Source organism: Podarcis melisellensis, assembly GCF_964234715.1.
Source record: "Podarcis melisellensis genome assembly, chromosome: 10".
Taxonomy (NCBI): Eukaryota; Metazoa; Chordata; class Lepidosauria; order Squamata; family Lacertidae; genus Podarcis; species Podarcis melisellensis.
In genome coordinates, this window is record NC_138542.1 from 52976548 (window position 1) to 52995714 (window position 19167).

At 39.8% G+C, this 19167-nt stretch overlaps 1 protein-coding gene across 10 annotated transcripts in view; it reads right to left on the minus strand.

Annotated features, from left to right (window-relative positions):
• The window catches only part of MYBPC1 (myosin binding protein C1), a 96118-nt gene that overhangs the window by 15638 nt on the left and 61313 nt on the right, over positions 1-19167 (minus strand). For 8 of the 10 annotated variants that reach the window (XM_081928180.1, XM_081928184.1, XM_081928183.1 and 5 more), the window contains 10 exons: positions 18598-18704; positions 16706-16839; positions 14324-14483; positions 13128-13232; positions 11031-11219; positions 10589-10723; positions 6180-6296; positions 2651-2818; positions 2027-2115; positions 486-681 (listed from right to left, as the gene is read on the minus strand). In XM_081928180.1, the coding sequence (XP_081784306.1) occupies positions 486-681; positions 2027-2115; positions 2651-2818; positions 6180-6296; positions 10589-10723; positions 11031-11219; positions 13128-13232; positions 14324-14483; positions 16706-16839; positions 18598-18704 (1400 nt within the window). The remainder of the gene's footprint in view (positions 1-485; positions 682-2026; positions 2116-2650; positions 2819-6179; positions 6297-10588; positions 10724-11030; positions 11220-13127; positions 13233-14323; positions 14484-16705; positions 16840-18597; positions 18705-19167) is intronic. The other 2 variants (XM_081928187.1, XM_081928188.1) reach the window with 1 other exon arrangement.

A 19167-nucleotide genomic window follows, 5' to 3' on the forward strand; every position in this document is an offset into this window, starting at 1 on the left:
CTTTTTATTGATAAATATTAAATGTAATCATTTGGCAAAGTTAAATAGCTGGAATGTATGTCCAGTTTGACTTCCTGCACTTTCCCCTTCCATTTATCCAATATACACTCTTGATCTGAAGTAGAGGATTAAAACGATATCAGAAAGAAGTGTGTCATATTCTGAAATTTATAGAACCGTAGAATTGTAGAGTTGGAAAGGACCACAAGGGTCATCTAGTCCAGCCTTCTGCAATTTTAATGCACAGAGTAATAAGGGATTCAACTTTATTTTTAAAACTTATGATGTATCTATCTCAATATGTTGTCTCTTGTAGCAGGCAGTTCCAGACACCACAGAGGAACATACAAGAGATCATAGAACAGTGGGTACTAACTCCTAGCTTCTTGCAGTCGTTTTAGGAATGCCCAAAACATGCCAAACGATTGCTAGTACATCCCAATTAACAGCCTATATTCTTATCGCTTCCAAATTTTTACACATACCAACTATTTGAATCTCTATTGTGGCTCTATCCACCAGATTGTCTACTTTGACTTTCATGTCGTATTTCCCAGAGTGGATCCTCTCTGCCTTTCGGATGAAGATGATTGTGTCATTTTCACTGTTGCGGATGTTAATTTGGTTCTTATCTACATGAGCTCCATTTTTCTTCCAAGAGACCTTAGGTCTTGGTCTTCCCTGTGGGGGGAAAGCAAACAAACATGTCCATGGACCAAATTTTATATGACTGTAGTATTATTTTACGGTGATCTTTAAATAAGGTTAAACAGAGAATAGCATGTTTGAGTCAAGGAGCTGCTAATTGAACTATAACTGCAGGTTCATTCTGAACACATTGAGATATATTGCATTTCTTTTGTCAAGTTATTTTCAAGGCAGAGGCTTCGAAATAACTCCCTGTGACTTAAATGACAGTAAGAGAAAGCTGCATTTCTGATATTTTGTTTATTTGTATGATATCTTACCTGCCCTTTAGTGTAAGGTCCCAGGGTAGGTTACTCCAATATAATATGCAACAGATTAAACTGCTACAGTTAAAGACAAGCAAATGGTTCAAAATGAAGCAGAACAATATATGGTATTTTCTAAAAAAATGTGGGTCCCACAAAGCAAAATACTTAATTGTCAAATGCCAGGGTAAATAAGTGCATCTTCAGTAAATGATGAAAGCTGTACAATTAATATGCTAGATTCACCTCTGTGGGGAGGGAGGTCTACAATTTAGGGGCTACCACAGAGAACTCTCTCGGGCCACCATTCTCCACATTTCTGGGGGTGACAGGGACTAGCAAGAGAGCCCCTTTTGCAGATCTTAACACCTGAGAAGGTTGAAAGGGTTGGAGACAGTCTTTCAGATATTTGGGGCCTAAGTCTTTAGGGCTTTAAACATTAATGAACATCCTGAAATAGGCTTGACAATGCACATATATGTACTATTATGATAAGCACAGTATTAGTATAGTTTTCGGCGTTTAGCATATACTCTTTAACCTTTTTGACATTACCAGCTAGTACATCTGAACAGATACCATAATTTCCTCTTCTGGTCCTACAAGTATTCAATGAGAGGCTGAAATACCTGTTTCTTCTAGTGACTTCTTGATAGTCCTGAGCAGTTCTGGGACTACTGGAAACTAATATGAACTTTTTTTAAAAAAAGAAAGAGCCAGTGATAGGATCTGCATATTATTGAACACAGGCAGAAAATCCAGTAGCACACGCTGCTGTTTTGACAATACAGGCAGCCCCCTGTTTACACGCGTTCAATACGTATGTGACCGTGTATACATGCATCACGTCAAACCCAGAAGTGATCCATAAATGTCATAAAGACATCACTGAAATGTCACTAAAAGGGCAGAATAGGGGCAGAGTAGGGTGTTTGAAGGCTGTTTCAATGGGTTTTAATTATATGTGATATCACCAATGTGAAAAATGCCTTGGAATGTAACCCCTGCGTAAATGGGGGGCTGCCTGTGTCATGCAACATTCACATAAAGAATTATATTTATTTGTTTCTTACCTGGAAGGGAATAACAAGATTCACAGCTTCTCCAACCCTTCGAACGTATGTTTGCTTTAAGTGTCTTGGCAGACGAATCTTCGGGGGTTCTTAATTTGAAAAAGAAGGAAGGGGAGTGCACTTGTGAATTGGGCTTAACTGTTTTCTAAAGTTTTCTCAAAGACAATATTTGGCAATGGTAAATCAGGAGGCGGGCGGGGGGGACCTAATTAACACACACTTTCAAAACAGTATGAGAACTCAAACGCAACCATCATTCGAAATTCACACTTCTCCAGATTTTGTGATGCAGTTCTCCAACCAATGTTTACAAAAATGCACATATTAGGGGGAAATGTGCATACAATGCATATATTAGTGAAAATAACATACAAAATAGCATTATATTAAAGGAAATGGCCTGCAAAAATATGTACATTAGTCAAAACTGCATACAAAATTTCTCCTAATTCACAGGGAGTATTCAAAATATTCAAATTTTCATTAGGACTTTAAAAAAAAAACCACACGGATTGCTGCAGAAATGTGGAGAACTGAATTTCAGATTGTAAGAATGAGAAACTGAGGGAACCAACATGGACAGATCCCTCCACCCCCTAGACATAAGTAAACAGCCCATCTCACCTATCACTTCCTTAACTAAAATTGGCTGTGGATGCATCCGAGGCTCACTGGGACCAGCAGCATTCACAGCTTTTACTCGAACAAAGATTTTTGCTCCAGTTGGCAGGCCAGTGATGGTGAATTTCGTTTTGTCTGTGAGTTCTGGATTGGCCACAATCCATTCTTCCGCTGAAGTAGGATAAAAAGCAAAAGGAAGGTAAGGACAGAAATTGATAATTATATATATGAAATGTGCTTGTGAATCACTAATTCGTTTTTTAAAAAAATTAAGTGTAGCAAACTCAATATATTTCACTTCCTGGAAGAATTTGGAGCCAAACCACCAGTTTCTAATTTGAAAAAGCATATGAAGACTGTAAGAAATAAATGTTATTTAACACTTTCCTCCATTTTAAAAATTGACTAATACATTTATAATTAAAATTATAACCCTGAAGGCCAGGCAATCAATATATTATTGTACTGCCTCCTTAAAGGAATGTTAACATGCAAGCAACATGATAATTATTAGTTGCAGTAACAGAATTTCACATGGAAGTTGATATCCAGAACACAGTTTCAGTCTAAATAATTTCCTCTCTCTTTTAAATAAAGTTTTCTAGTTTTATTGTTGCAAAAATAATTAATGTGCAGGTCTTATGCAGACACAGAATCATTATCCACACATGCAGCCGTACTGCTTCTATGTACCATGAATGCTTCTTTGTCCAACTCATATTGCCCTCAGTCATGTTTACACATACATCTCTGCTGTCCACTAAGTGATCCATGTTTTTCTATTGCTGCCACAACATTTCCCTTTAAACAATATTAAGAGTTCTGAAATGCTCTGAAAAACTCCAGGTAAACTGTAATCCTGGGATGGTGAAGCAATCCCACACAGACCATAAATATGCATTCACATGTGTGTATGAAACTCAATTCAGAACTATGTGGTTGCTCCCGTGTGCACATGGAATACCCAGCAGGCAAATGTCAGCCACCCAAATCTCTGAAATAAAAAAATCCCAAGCTACTGAAAGCACACATTGCAAATTCAAAAGACAGCATGTTAGCAAAAACGATTTATTCACTGATGTTGCATAAGCTAGTCACTTACACAGCAGAGCACACACTTGAATTTTAGCTTAATTCTTTTGGGCACAAAGTATGAAGGATAAGAATATGAGACGAGCCTGCTGGATCAAACCAATGGCCCATCAAGTCCAGCATTCTGTTCTCACAGTGGCAACCAGGTGCCTGGGGGAAACCTGAAAGCAGGATTCGAATACAATAGCACACTCCCTCCCTGTGGTTTCCAGAAAGTGATATTCAGAAGCATTGCTGCCACCAGTCCTGCCCCGCCCCATGATTCCATATCACTAGCATTGAAGGAATATCACTAGCTTCTATAATCCATACAGTTCATTTAGTACCAGTAGTATACAATATTTGCTATTAACTTCCACAACCCAGCTGCATAAGTGGTATGACAATAACATGAAGTTATTTTTCTCTTGCTGGTCATATAAACATGACTTGGCCTTTTTCTCTTTAAGTACACTACTGTTACATATGAAATATCATTAGTGGAGTGACATCAGGATCAGAGGTGGGTAGGCTTGCCATGTTTATTTGCAAACAGTGAGTGAACTGCAGAGTGAGTTGTCTCAGGAGTAGTAACTTTCAAGAACACAATGATGATTAAATGATATATAACTGAGTACTAGCAGGCTATGCCCACAAAAGGTACCAGTAAATGAATGGGACTCTTACCAGCACGCAACTTTGGAAGATCACAGTCACATTGCATAGAAAACAACTAGACCACCAGGCAACTTTCAACAGTGGTTAGAGATAAATCACCTACTTCTAAGTTATAATGGGATTTATCTGCAGCCAACTTCATGAAGATGGGGCCACCAACCTAATCCCAGTCTAAATACCGTATGTATTTATGAATACATATGAAACTAGATTCAGAACTCTATGAATTATTCAATGCACACATGAAGCTCCAACCAAGCACATGCCTCCCCATTCACTTCCATGTCAAGGACTAGACTAGGCAAACAAATAGGGATATAGATTTAGATAGGTAGCCATGTTGGTCTGATGCAGTCAAAATAAATTTAAAATTGTCCAGCAGCACCTTAGAGACCAACTAAGTTTGTTCTGGGTATAAGCTTTCATTTGCATGCACGATTCTTCTGTTTCAGTGTATCAGAAGCAGTGTGCATGCACACAAAAGCTTATACCCAGAACAAACATAGTTGGTCTCTAAGGTACTACTGGACAATTTTGGATTTTTTTTTATTTAAATAGGGATATATGCATGGAATGGTCCCTGAAATTGCAATGAATGGGGAAAGACTTTGTATGTGACAGCGCCATGTATGTATTAGAGCTCTACACATCTGGACTGGGACTGTGGCCTTTATATATATAACAGCTTAACTTATACTCAGAACTATGGAGAGAAAGAAGTTAGCTATTATTTTTCTCTAACCAATACAGAATTCACAAATAGCTTCACACACCAGTAACTGTCTTTTACAGTCAGTTATTGAGTAGGCTTTCATACAGAAAGAACAATGCATCATTCACACTTTGCAGAAGAAACTAATCACATTATATATATATATATATTTAAAAAACTGGCTCTTCAGTATTATGTGAGTGGAGACAGTATGCATTTCAGTAGGTGGATCAATGGATTTGGGCATATACTACCTGGGTTGATTTCCTGCTTCAGCCATAATCAAGCCACTCTTTCCTAGCTTTAGTTTCCCATTTGCGAAATAATAATAATGATCTATTGCACAGGGCTATTATGAGGATAAGCAAAACAACCAAGTCACATACAGTATAGTCTGTGTTTTTTTGTGATAGTACCATGTACCATCACCTCTCCCCCCCCCCCCCATGATGGCCATTTTGTGAGGGTACTTACAGCACTTTTATCAAGATATAAGTTCTGGCACCTTTTGTTTAATCAAAAGAGCACTCTGTATAGTATAATAATTGAGATTCCATGAACTTTCCCCCCAAGTCACTGCGGTATTTTTGAAGGAGTGTGTAGCAGATAGTGTTCCCTCAAAAACGTCACTATTATACTGTTGCGGGAGGGGAATCAATTTCAGTAAGAATGTTTAAATATCTTTGTTGCATACTTTACCTTCCAGGTCATAAGTTGCCTCCAGAAATTCACCTTCATACAGTTCTGCCGATATACCTTATGAGAGTCCACCATTAAAGTTAATTCAGAGACACCCACTTTCACACAGGCAAGATATGAGTCAGTTGTTAGTAATCCCTGTTAGTAACTATACAGAGATATGTACTGCGCCTTGAAGAGGAGCTTTGGGATGATCAAGGAATTGGCTAGATAATGAAATAGAGCTTGTTTCTTCTACACATGGCAAACCATTGTTTGCCTATTTCCCCCCTGGCCCCTTTGCTTCCAGCAGACTGAGGCTCCAACCACAGATCAAGGGAAACAGCACAATCGGGGGGTAAAGGGGGGAGAATGATGCCGTTGAAAACTCACAGGGTTTTGGTGTCTTCTCTTCAGTCTTGATCAAGCCCCCGTCTGTCTCCTCACTATTATTTTGCTCTGTACCACCACCACTGTCTCCCTTGCCCTCTGTAGTGGCCTCCTGAGGACCTAAATAATTTGGAAAGCACATTTGGTACTTTACAGTCATAGGCAGAAGAGCCTTTGAGACTGGTATATCTGAGCATCCAGAGAGAAAGATGAGGTTTGAAAAAAGAGGAGATAGGCAGGAGAAATCCACTGAGTAAAAGAGAAGATTTAGCAGGAAGAGAAGATTAAAGTGTAGGCCAGAATAAGAAAGAGAAAGCTAAAAAGAAATAGAGCAGTGGTGTGTAGAGGTATATGCTGGTATAAGGTGATCTGGAAGTCTGCTGGCATGATTTATAGTTGCAGTTGACTGAACTCAGTCTCTCTAAGTATCGCCTGTCAAAGAGTTTTCATTCACAGTTGTTATTTTGCTTTTCTGGCTCCAAACCCCATTGTGCATAGCATGTAGGGTTCACTGGATAACATTCAATGATTAAAACCTATTTAAGGATTGGTGTGCCTTGCATGGTGGGCCTAATGACAAAAGTTTTCAGGTTTAATAACCTGTCTTGATATTGGACAATAAAACAGGCAGGAAGCAGAAAACTGGACCTGGAGAGTAATTGTGTTGTAGGGTCTGCTGATGACAGCACTGCTGCAGTGATCTCAACAGGTTTTATTCTTGTGTTGCTGGTGTTTCCATTAAGACCCTGATCCTGAGTTTCATGTGAATACATGTGTTCACATTCAGGACAAAACCTGGGGGAAATAAAGGTGTTGGAAGACAAGCTTTACTTGGGGTTGTTCACCTTGATGTTGAGAAGGCACCTAATGTTGTTTCAGGGCTTGCTGATTTGAGACAACAGACTTGTTGGATCAAATTTAGGTTATTGTGTGCCACCATATTCAGCTGGTTATGTTTTTGTTAAGTTGTTTCTGGAGAAAAGGAAATACAAAACAGGTAAGGGTATCTCTCTTTTTTGCAACATTTTATTTTAGCCAATGAAAACTTCAGTGTCATTTGCAAACTTACAGAAATATGTCTGTGGGGAATTTCCCTTACCCATTTTGCATTTACAATGACTGTTTTTCTGAGAGAATAAAAGAGTTGGGAGCCTCTAATCATCTAGGTGCTTATTCCTTTATTTTCAGTTCCCAGTGCCTTCGTATTCAATTCTTGATAGCATAGATGAATGACTGAATGAGTTATAATAATTTATTATTATGGTTGGAGACCAGTTTGTGTACTGAATGAGTTAAGAGGAGCATAATATCTGATCCTGTCACTAAGTCCGTGAGCAATGTTTGATCCTTTAAACTTATGCGTGTATGTGTAATGTAATATTGGTTCCACTGAAAGCTGAGAATCCCCTTTATTAACTTTAAAGAAGCCACAATGTTTCTCACTTTTCCAAGGTCCCTCTGCACTATTATCATAGAAATTGTCTGTGCATTAAAGCAGCCCTAATAAAATTCCATTCAAGGGCAATAGACAAGAGAGAGAGAGAGAGAGAGTAAAAGAGAGAAGGAAAAGAGAATAATTGATAGAATAAGTAAGAAGAAGAGAAGGACAGAACTGAAAAAAGTGACAGCTGAAAGATTGACAGTCAAAGAAAGTATACCTGGAGATCCAGGTGAAATATTAAACGTTGTAGAAAAATTAGTTGAAGGAAAGGTACTGGAAAAAAGATGAAGAACAGAGATATTCAGGTACTGAAGAAAAAAATGAAAGAAAACAAGGCAGAGCAAGAGATATAGAAGTAAACACCAAGTATTTTTTGTATTTTCCAAAACGTTTTGTTCCAAAGTGTTACAATATACACATGAGTGGCATTAACTGTATATATATACATACACACACATAAATATATAGGTGTATATCTAGAAATGCAAAGCATAAGTAGAATACACATCATGCACACAGTATTGTCTGTAAAATACATCACTACTGTATTTTATGTGAGGTGGGTAACACCAAAATGGCAGACGTGGCTGTCATTTTGAGGGATCTTCTTAATGCTTTTAAGCCTATCTGAAAGAAAAAAGTAAAAGTTTTGCTCTGTTCAACAGGTACACAAGGAATTTTGTTCTGGTGAACCCTGAAGTGTCCCTTGAAAGACATTTCTACCTATGATGGCTAGATTTATGATTTACTATGCACATCACATCCTCCCGAGTTACAAATAATTTGGGACTGTTGGCTAATTTATATATTCTTGATTCTTTACTCCGTTTTTTTGGACAAAAACTCCCATCAACTCCAGTCAGCATGGAGCTGAGCTGAATATTTGGCAAATCCACTTTCCCAGGGAGATGAAGTATGGTATGAAACTTCCATAGGTGTCACAGAAAGCTAACTTATTCTTGTATTTTCCCCAATGCAGTTCAGACACATTGCTCTTTATCAAGGATATTGCAAAGAGACTGGGCTCTAATGCACTGTGTAAACTTCAATAATAAATCAATTTTCTACATCACCTGTGGTTGCTTTTTCCTGGGGGTTCCCTACCCCAACCTGTAAATTATGCTGCAGCTTTCTTGTTTCTGGAAGGCTCTACCAGACCTATTAAAATTTTGTTTAATTTGTCCATTTAAAAAGAAAAGAAAAGCTATTTATTTTCCAGTTTTCTTAAATTTCCCACATTGAAGATATTTGGCAATGTGGGAAGGGGTTTAAGTCCCTGTTGGTTTAAACACTCTGCATAGCTATTCATTTGTAAATGAGGTTCTTTAATAATAATAATAATAATAATAATGTCTAAACTTCTGCTATAGGCTCAAATAACACATGATGTGAATCACATGGTTTGTCCTTGTGTGCAGGATTTTTTAAAGTGTAGGGACCTAAATCCAGTTTAGGACCCTGATATGGGAGGGGGAATAGAAAAGCTTTAGCCGTTTGAACCACATGACACTCCTATCAGGAATGGGTTCCCCACAGGGGGCAGGGGTAATCTAAATCAGGACTGCATCAGGGAGTAAAGAGTCCCACACCAGGGTCCAAATCCAGACCAGAGGCAGAAAAGAGGGTACTGGCTATACATGAAAGGAAGAAAAATCCTGCACTCAAGGGCAAATCATGTGATTAATGCCATGTGTCGTTTGGCTCATAGTCGAAGAGTAGAATCTATTAAAACATCTTAATACTCTTTAAGGGCTTTGTTCATCAGGGAAATAGTGGCAAGCTTCTGCCAAGGCAAATGATAGCTAGCCATAGCTTACGGCGTGAAGCCACTCACTTGAACCTTTAATCTCAGAGGCGTGGAGGCTGCCTGTTCTTTGCTATTTCTGTTAGGGTGAGTGATGGAGGGCAAAGCAGAAACTGGAGACCATCCACTTTCCTTCCAACTGTTGTCTGCCACTCCTCTGCCCGCCACACAGTGCTCCACTCACTTCCTCTAGAAACAGATACTTCCCAAGCTTCCGGGCTGGTCTTCCTGTACTGTAAAAGTTGTATAGGCTGCCTATACCAATAACACAGCTACAATTAAATTTAGGGCAAGAATATCCTCCTATTCTTGAACATTTCCTAGAATAGCTATTATCCAGGCACTGCAAACTGGGGTGGGGGAATGCTTTCCCAAATGAACTGTGGAAGTTCTGGACTTCACATAATGTCCCATTTCCTTACCTGTTCTAGGTCACATCCACTGTTCTTCACTTCAGATCAGTTGCCTTTTTAAGGCTCTAGAGAGTGACACACTATGTACACAGGAACAACTGCAGTTTTAGAGATCTGATTGACACTGAAAATCTTCATCATATAATAGGGCTGGCTTCAACATGATAAATGCCCCAATTCGCATGCAGCCAGATAAGGGTTGAAATAATTAACTCTGATTCAAGTGTGGCAAAGCAGGTGTGATGGCTCAATCACCAGCTCAGCTTGCCTATCAGCACACAAAATCAAAGTTTAGGGAAATATTCTGACACACCAAAATTTAGAAGGGCCAATCTAAGAGTTGCGTTGACCTGACCAAGTAGGAAATGACAATGGGAATAAGACTCAGGTAGGGGCAGTCATATCTCTGCATTAATTCTTGCTTTTCCTTTGTTCTTCATTTTGTTTCTAAAGTAGCACCTAGCATTGCTGCTGAAAGTGGACATGGCATTTCCATATCAGTGTAATACATATTTTACAAGGTTTCAGAATTTTGAGCTGCTGGTCTGTAATGCTAGTTAAAAAGGCAAGACCAATATTATTTTTAGCAACAGTTGGACCAACCATTTAGAAGCCGGATAGGACAGAACCACATACTTGACTTGGAGAATCCCCACTTACAATATAGTTGCCTCAATGTGAGTGAAAGCAGCTCTCAGTTATAAAAAGTAAAACATCTCTCACCTAACTGAAGAAAAATTCAGTTGTCACTTACTTCCTTCAAAGCAATACTCTATAATATAGCCATCTAAACCTGCAGCTCCAATTTGGTCTGGTGGCCGCCATTTCATGGTAACTGTAGTATCTGTTACGGAATCAACTGCCAGGCAGGTGGGTGGACTCGTGACAGCTGGAAGCAATAAAAGAGAGTGTCTGAGTTTGCAGTACAACCTTTGCTGCATGTTTGCATCAATGTTTATCTGTTAAAGTCCTTTAACATTTTGTTTTGATCTCTTCCTCTTTTGTCCTGTTCCCACACTTTTCATTTGATTTGCACACTTTCTTCCCCTTGGGATTGTGTGCAGTTTTGTTGATCACATTAATTAAAAGTTGCTGCAACATTTAAAAGAAAATGGAGGAACTGACTTAAGACATATCATTGGTATTCTGATAGTCTGATTATGTGACAACATGTACACTGTATATTATCTACCCACCCAAAGGCACAAAAGGCTTTGAGGGCTCGCTTGGTTTCGAAGTGCCTATGGCATTGACAGCAAACACCCGGACTTCATAGGCAACTCCTTCAATCATCTTTTTGGGCTCAAAAGTTGTTTCTTTAATAAGGTCAAAGTTCAGCCTCATCCACCTGGAACTTTGCTTCTTTTTCCTCTCAATGTAGTAACCTAAACAAATATAAGAAGAATTACAATTACTATTTTTACATGATTACATAAAAGAAAAACACAGACTCTTACAAATGTATACATTCTATTATTTCATTAGTTAAAGAGATGGAACTATCAGGAAGAATATTATTGTTATTTTTTCATTCCAAAAATTTATAAAGTAGGCTCATCTTTCTATAAATGTACCTTCTTGAGGGTGTATGGTGTGTGTGTATAGTTAATTTAGTTAATAATGCAACATCTCTTTTTTTGTTGTTTAACCATCATCCTATTGAGTTTTATTATTTTTCCAAATCTGGCCAATAGATAGTCTTGCGCAGATCAAAAAGCTTGTAACAAGGTGTATATTGGTTGTTCTTGCTTTTGCTCATATTGGAAAGTAGTCTTGGGGTTCCTTGTTATGTTATATACTGTAATTTCCTGTATGGTATCCATTACTACCTTCCAGAATTGCTTTATTTTTGCTCAAAATGCATGTATAAAGTAGAAAAATACATGTATAAAATCTGCTTTTTTATGCATCCAGAAATTCATATTAATTTCATAAATTTGCTTAGTTTGGAGGGAGATAAGTGCCACTTGTAAGCAAGTTTGAAAAAAAGCTATTTGTGGTTTACACTTATTAATAAACATGGTATCATTTTAAGCAGCCAGGTCCAATCATCTTGATCTATAAGGACGTTAGCTGATTAATAATAGTTGATTAATATAAGCATAAATGTAATCTCATTGGCTAATGGCCCAGAACCTCTAAAATGAACAAACGTGAACATCACAGAAAGCAAAAACCACCAGTTAAAATGTTTCTGCTTATCCATGGAATGCCATGTAGCTGAAACACCAGTTTGATTTCTTGTGCAAACTGTCCACAAAGCATATTACATGGCCTAAAGCTATCTATATTTACACTATTCAAACATCTCAAGGCTGCTTTATACATGTTTCCTAGAAACAGGTAATAACTGTTTTTGAATCAAGTGTGGGAAGTACTAAATAATACAAGAAACATATGACCGTTGCTGAAAGTTGCCTCTCCATATCAATTCTTCCTCTCAAATCTTGGTGACAATATGTAGTATATCCTCAGGCTCACTACTTACACCTGCTCTTGAGCACTACCCCTTAATCTCCCCACCCCCCAAAGTTTTTCAATCATTGCCAGACACCTAGGACTCAGAACCACCATTTTAATTTCCCAGAATGCCACAGAGCATTGCAACATTGGGGGCACTGTGAGAAAATTAAATGATGGCTCCCAGTCACCTATTGCCAGTTGGATCACTGCTGGCAAAGGCTTGCTGTGAAGTTAGCAAAGTCCCTTGGGCTGTGGTTCCAAAGCACCCAACAACCAGATGGCTGTCAGGTATTTGGAAAGCGCTACGCGAGCGACTTTGTCACGGGGGCAGGACAACCCACCTGTCATAAGATTGACAGGTGGTTTGTCCTGCCCACCTGTCAAAGGTGGCCCAGGCGGGTGGAGACAAATATTGATCTGGCCTACCAGACTGAAAAGGTTTCCCACCTCAGATGTAGAGGAACTGAATGTGTGATGCAATGTTTATCATACTCCAAGTTTCACTTCCTTTAACAGCGATAGTCAATAAAGTGAAACTAGGGTGGGAAAGTTGGAGGCAATTACTGTTATGTCACATGCTCTGTTTTTCTACATGTTTCCAGACAGACAGAGAGAAGGCTATGCAAGTTTTTTGCCTGTATATAAAATGGTATCTATGAAGTCATACACACAAGATGAAAATCTCCTTTGTTGGTTCTCAGAAAATTCTATTTTAAGAGACAGAAGCTAGATGTCCACCATGTGGGCACCAACTCAGAGGTTCCCATTAAATTTGACAGTAAAAAGCTAGGAAATATCAAAATAGCTGTGCAGATGCTAGATCTACTTACCTAATATAGGCGACCCACCATCATATGCTGGAGGGTCCCAGTTCATAATGCACCAATCTTCTCCTACATCAACCACATTGGGTGCCGCAGGAGGGTCAGGAATATCTGTTGCAAGCAAAAATATTTTTATTTCCTTGGATAGCCTCCCCTACTAAACATGCTGATATTGCTGTACAGTGAACTGTTTATTGCTTATCACTAAAACTGGAGCAAAAAGTAGACCTTTAATAAACAAACTGCAAAAAAATATTCTAGACAAGACCAAGGTGTAAATCAGCACTCACCTACAAAGAAGTTCATTGGCAGTCTTTGAAACAATAATTAGTCCACTTTGTACATCATATTAAACCATGCTGTACAAACACCCCCTCAGTGTTCTTCTTCCATTCATGCTGCTGCACCACAGACAAAACAAGTCTTTGAAGTGATAATTCTGTCAGGGCAAGCATTTCAGCTTACCAGGCAAAATTATCCGCCTCTCTTCCCCTTGCATGTTGTTCCAGGGGTTCTCCCAACCTTCCCAGAGTCAATTTTGAGGAGGAGACATGCAGGGGGAGGAGAGTGGAAAAAGCCCAATTCCTCAAACAGATGTCCTTGTTCAGAGCTTATTAGTTGAATCCTACCTGGAGTCTGGCTTGTCATATCATCCAAACCTTCACAGAACAGAAGCAGTAAGTGAAGAACAAACCTTGGTTACCACTCATGGTTTATTTGAAGAGAAAAAACAATGAGGTAAGATTTGGGTGACATATCAAGACATAGTCTGGGTTTTTTGAGCAATGTGTACAAGCTTTAATGTGACAAGCAGGCCAGTACATTATCTCTTACCTCAGCTCATTAAAAATTTGGTTTTCTATACCACTCAAACACTTTTTCTGAACATTGAACAGCATAGTTTAAAAGCTATTACTTTTTCAAGAAAACAAGCAAAAATCAAATGCAATCATATTAAAAAATAATAAGCGGGGGGGGGGAGGGCCCATAAAATCAGTGAGGCTAAAAACTATGGGTTGTATTCCATTTCTACTCAAGAGTAAATTTATTAATGGACAGGATTAACTTAGATTCATTAATTTCAATGGGTCTGCTCTGAGTAAAAGTTACTTGGCTACAGCCCTATGAAGTACTTTGTATATTGAAAAGACCCATAGAAATAATAAATAACAACGCAGAACTAAGTATTGAACTGGACTCACCAACCACTTTGATGTTGATGTGGGCTGTGTCTTCTCCTGCCTCATTCTTTAGCATTATTCTGTAGACACCTGAGTCATCTCTCTCAGCTGAATCAATCACCAAACAACTGCTGTCTGGGTAATTATCTGCCCGTATTCTGGCTGCAGGATCCATGAGCCACTATCAATTATGCAGGGGAGGGGAGGAGGAGAGAGAGTTTACACCATGGGATTGAAAACCACCAGGAGATTGGCAAATAGGAATCAAAGCATGATATCGAAATAGAAATCTGCAAAGCTAGCCACAAGATATATACAAAAATCTAACAGTAATTTGAATAAGAGATGACAAAGTGCGCAACAGACAGGGCTGGCCAAAAACATTTTGGCACCTGAGGCAAACTACAAAATGGTGCCTCCCCACCACCATGGAGTGAGTGAAGATCTACATTGGGGACATGGGTGGGAGGAGAACAGCAGTGCCTCCTATTTGCCAAGAGGCCGCTGCAGATGTGGCGGGGGGGCTGCCAAGGAGGTGGCAGATCTGACCTCCAAGGAGCACACCACAGCTGTCACTGGTACCACAGCAGCAGCAGCAGTGGGCAATGCATTCATTGGAGGCTAGATCTGTTGCCCCTGTGGATCCTTCCACCTGTGGCTGTTGCTTCACCTTGCCTCATGGATGGGCCAGTCCTGCCAACAGGAGTAAACACATGTTTAATATGGAGCATGTCAATGGGTCACACACTCTACAGTACAGTCATACCTCATGTTACGTTTGCTTCATGTTATGTTCTTTCAGGTTACGTCCCCCAGTGACCTGGAAGTACCAGAAAGGGTTACTTCCAGGTTTCGCCACTCGCGCATGTGCAGAAGTGCCAAATCGCGCCACACACCTGCGCAGATATGGCGCTTCAGGTTGCGTTCTTTTCATGTTGTGAATGGGCTTCTGGAACGGATCACGTTCACAACCAGAAGTACCACTGTAATGTCCAAACTGGTATCACAACTTCTTTTCAGGGAAAAACTTCAGGGAAGTTTTTAATGTGTGGTATTTTAGTGTATTTTTGGTCTCTGTGGAAGCCGCCCAGAGTGGCTGGGGAAAGCCAGCCAGATGGGCGGGGTACAAATAATAAATTATTATTAAATTATTATTATTATTTTGGTACTACCACGAGAAGCAGCATTGCAGACCATAGTCCCTTACAAAAGCAGGTAGGAGGTGCTGGGGTGGAGTGCAACTGAGAATGAATCAGCCACCACATAGCAAGCTATAATCTGTGCAGTGAAATGAGCATCTACACAGGATGTTTTTAGAACATTATTAACTCTCCACCCAACTCTCTTGCCACACTTCCTCCCATTACACCACCCTTTCTTTGACACACACCCTCTCTCTGCCTTCTGTACAGGTGAAATACATTGTGGGTAGTCCCTATAAATCTGCCTAGTTATTTAGTAGTTAGACTGAGATGCAATGGGCAGGAGTGAACTGCAGCTCAGAAGTAGACCACATGACTTGAATGCAGAAGTTCCTGAGTTCAATCCCTAGCATCTCCAGTTGAATGAATCTCGGGTAACAGTGTGAAACAGAGCACCTTTGGGCAGCAACTGCTGTCAGAGTAAAAATACTGGGCTGAACAGTCCAACCATGCAAAAGGCAGCTTCCTGTGTTCCTATCACAAGCAGCATCACACAGAACATAAGACTGGTTGACACACATCTGTGTAACTGCAGTAGGGACAAGACATAAGATACGAGGGACATAAATCCCTCCATCTTCGAAACCTATTGTGAGCTGAGTCACCCAGCACATCACTAGGAGGAATGATGAGATGATAGGATGACTATTGATTAAACAGTACTCACACTTCTGCCTGAATCCATTGCTTATTCCTTACCCTCTTCTCCCCCCTGCATTACTTCATACAAAATGATAAGTGGCTTTTACATTTTATTGTGGAAATAACCGCAGCAATTATGGAGCTTTTCATAGGTTAGGCCTCCTCCTGTTTTAAGGACAGGATGTTTAGTCAAAGATGGCTCACTCTTCTGCTTCGGAAGGTTCTGGCCATGCATCTTCTGCTTTTTATCAAAAAGGTCCCAGATTCAGTTCCCAACATCTGACAGTAGGGTTGGGAATGTCGCCTGTCTAGCAAGCTACTGCCAGCCAGTCTTGACATTACAGAGCAAGAGAGACCAATGATCTGATCCAGTATAATGTGCTTCCTGTGTGCTATATGCTGGGAGCAATCATTTATCACCCAAAATTTAGCTCAAAGTTATGCCACTGTTGATACAGGTTACTCTGCTACCCATATTTTATTATAAAACACAACAAAATTGATAATTTTTAAAGACTTGACATCAGATTGCAGATATATGTCTATGTTATGGTTGTACCTTGTCTCCTCTGCTCCACATAATCTTTGGAGCAGGCTCTCCAGAGACAGGAATTTCAAGACGTAACTTGGTTCCTGCTACAACTGTCACTGTATTGCCATCACCAAGCCCGTCAAGGTGGATTTTAGGAGGATCTGCAAAATTGAGACACTGAGGAATTTGCACAATGAGAAGAACATTTCATTATGTACAAAGCCTAATAGTACAGAAAGCAGCAGATGAAAACTTTCTAAACTTGTCCATTTCTTTTATGTCTGAATCCTGGAATTGACAAATCATCTCGTCCTATGTGCTCTCCCAAACATTGTTAGCAAGCCATTCATACAACAATTGGCTCCCTCATCTGGTGCATTCAGAAATGTTACACATTTTTGGTTCTTTCATATGTTATAATCGGGAATATTACAGATTTTCCCCAGCTTCAGTACACCTTAAGCATATGTGTCTTATGGCATACTTACCTTCATAAGACTGTCCTCTGAAATACTGAAGAAGATATCTCCCTTTTAGCAGGTATGGGGAGCCTTTTGCCCTCGAGGTGTGGTTGAACTACAACACCAACCCAGCCAGCATGGCCACAGGACAGGAATGATGGGACTTGTAGTTCAGCCACACCTGAAGGGCCAAAGGTTCCCCACACCTGTTCTTAGAAAAGATGGTCCAAACAAAGCCAACCTAAAACCAAAGGATGTCACAGAACATCTGACCAGTCAGGGAAGCAGTGATGCTGTTCTCCAGACCAGAGGCATAGCTAGGTGTACTTGCACCCCTGGCAGAACCATCCAGATAGCGCCTCCTAGCCACGGACAAGTTAGCTCTTCTTTTCGCCTCTCCTCCAACCCCCCCACATTCAATTCACCCTCTATTAAAAACTATTTCTTATGAGGCAATAATACATATTTATATTTATGGACATATTTTTAGCCAATTTTGCACACACATACCCCATTGCCTGCGCCCCTGGCGAGGGCCCACCTCGCCACCCCCTAGCTACGGCTCTACTCCAGACTAATGGCCAAACCAGGCAATGATGCTGCATTAGCTCTAAACCTGGACATTATACCAGCTTCCTATTCCACAGATTGTTGGAACCCACCTGAACCAGGAGGAAACCCCACGTTCTAAGGGAGATATGAGAGTAACAGGTCAAAGCCATTGAAAAAGATGAGAAAACGTCCTGCAAGTCATCCCACTGTTCAGAAGTTTGTTCAACTGCAATATTGGCTTGTGGCAGACCTTTCACCTGACCTTGAACAAAAGCAACCATAGGCTGTGCTCTGGTTTTAAAAAGCAGTCAGCCAACAGCATCTGCAGAGTCACATCCTTAACCTAGTCCAACCTTCTTTTCAATGCAGGATCTAAATATAGCCTTCCATATACCTTTTACTATAAATGTTCTGCTCTCTCTTCTGTCCTTGTGTTCCAGATGAGTAGCAGTGTTGCAGAAAGAACAACAAGGAATCCAGTGGGATCTTTAAAACTATCAATTCTACTGTGAAAAAAACAAACTTGTTCTCTCTCTCTCTCTCTCTCTCTCTCTCTCTCTCTCTCTCTCTCTCTGTGTGTGTGTGTGTGAGATATCTTTGTTGTTAGTCACCAAGGTACCACAAGACTCTCTGCTGTTCTTGCTACAACAGATACACATGGTTGACCCTCGAATGTATCTCACTATGCAAGCCCCAGTGAACTGCAGGCATAGCTTCCAGCTCTACCAATTTCCCAGTATGACACAAATGCTCAAATGCAGGAAACAAAAGCAACCACTAGCAAATCATCTATCTGATCCAATCTCTGCTTTAAGGCCAACAGTACATTATCCCTGTGATCCACGCAGGCCTGCCTCTGAACATGAAACACTTTAGAAAAGGAACAAACCGGAACTCAAATGTTACCTATAATATGCACTTTGCAGGGGATGTTGACGTTATAGGCATCTGGAACAAACATGTACTCTCCATCATCCTCAATGAGTGATTTATCAACAATTAGCCGATGGATTCTGTGGAAAATCAAGAAGGAAAATTTAAAGGAAAAAAATATGCAAGAACTTAAAGTATGAGACCATAAACTATACACTGCATTATATGACAATACAATTCTAATGTCGTATGAATTAGACCCAAATTGTCTCATATTTCTGAATGCAAAGATGAGTTTACACCTACATTTTTACAGACATTTCATACCTTCAAGTTTGTAAGAGGAAGAACTGATGGATGCCACTAAAATTTATGGGTTCCTCCTCCTCTGTGTGCAGCTATAAATGATTTCTGCCCTTTGATTTTCAAATTATGATACCGATACCATTTTTGCTACTTTAGCAGCTGGGTGCTCATCTACTCTCCTGAGAATAGAAGAAGCACTCATGTAGCAGCACTGATCTGATTGCTGCTCCCCCCCAACCTAGTTATTAATTTAAAATGGATCAGGAAATGTTAATTATGAGTCTTCCTTTACTCATC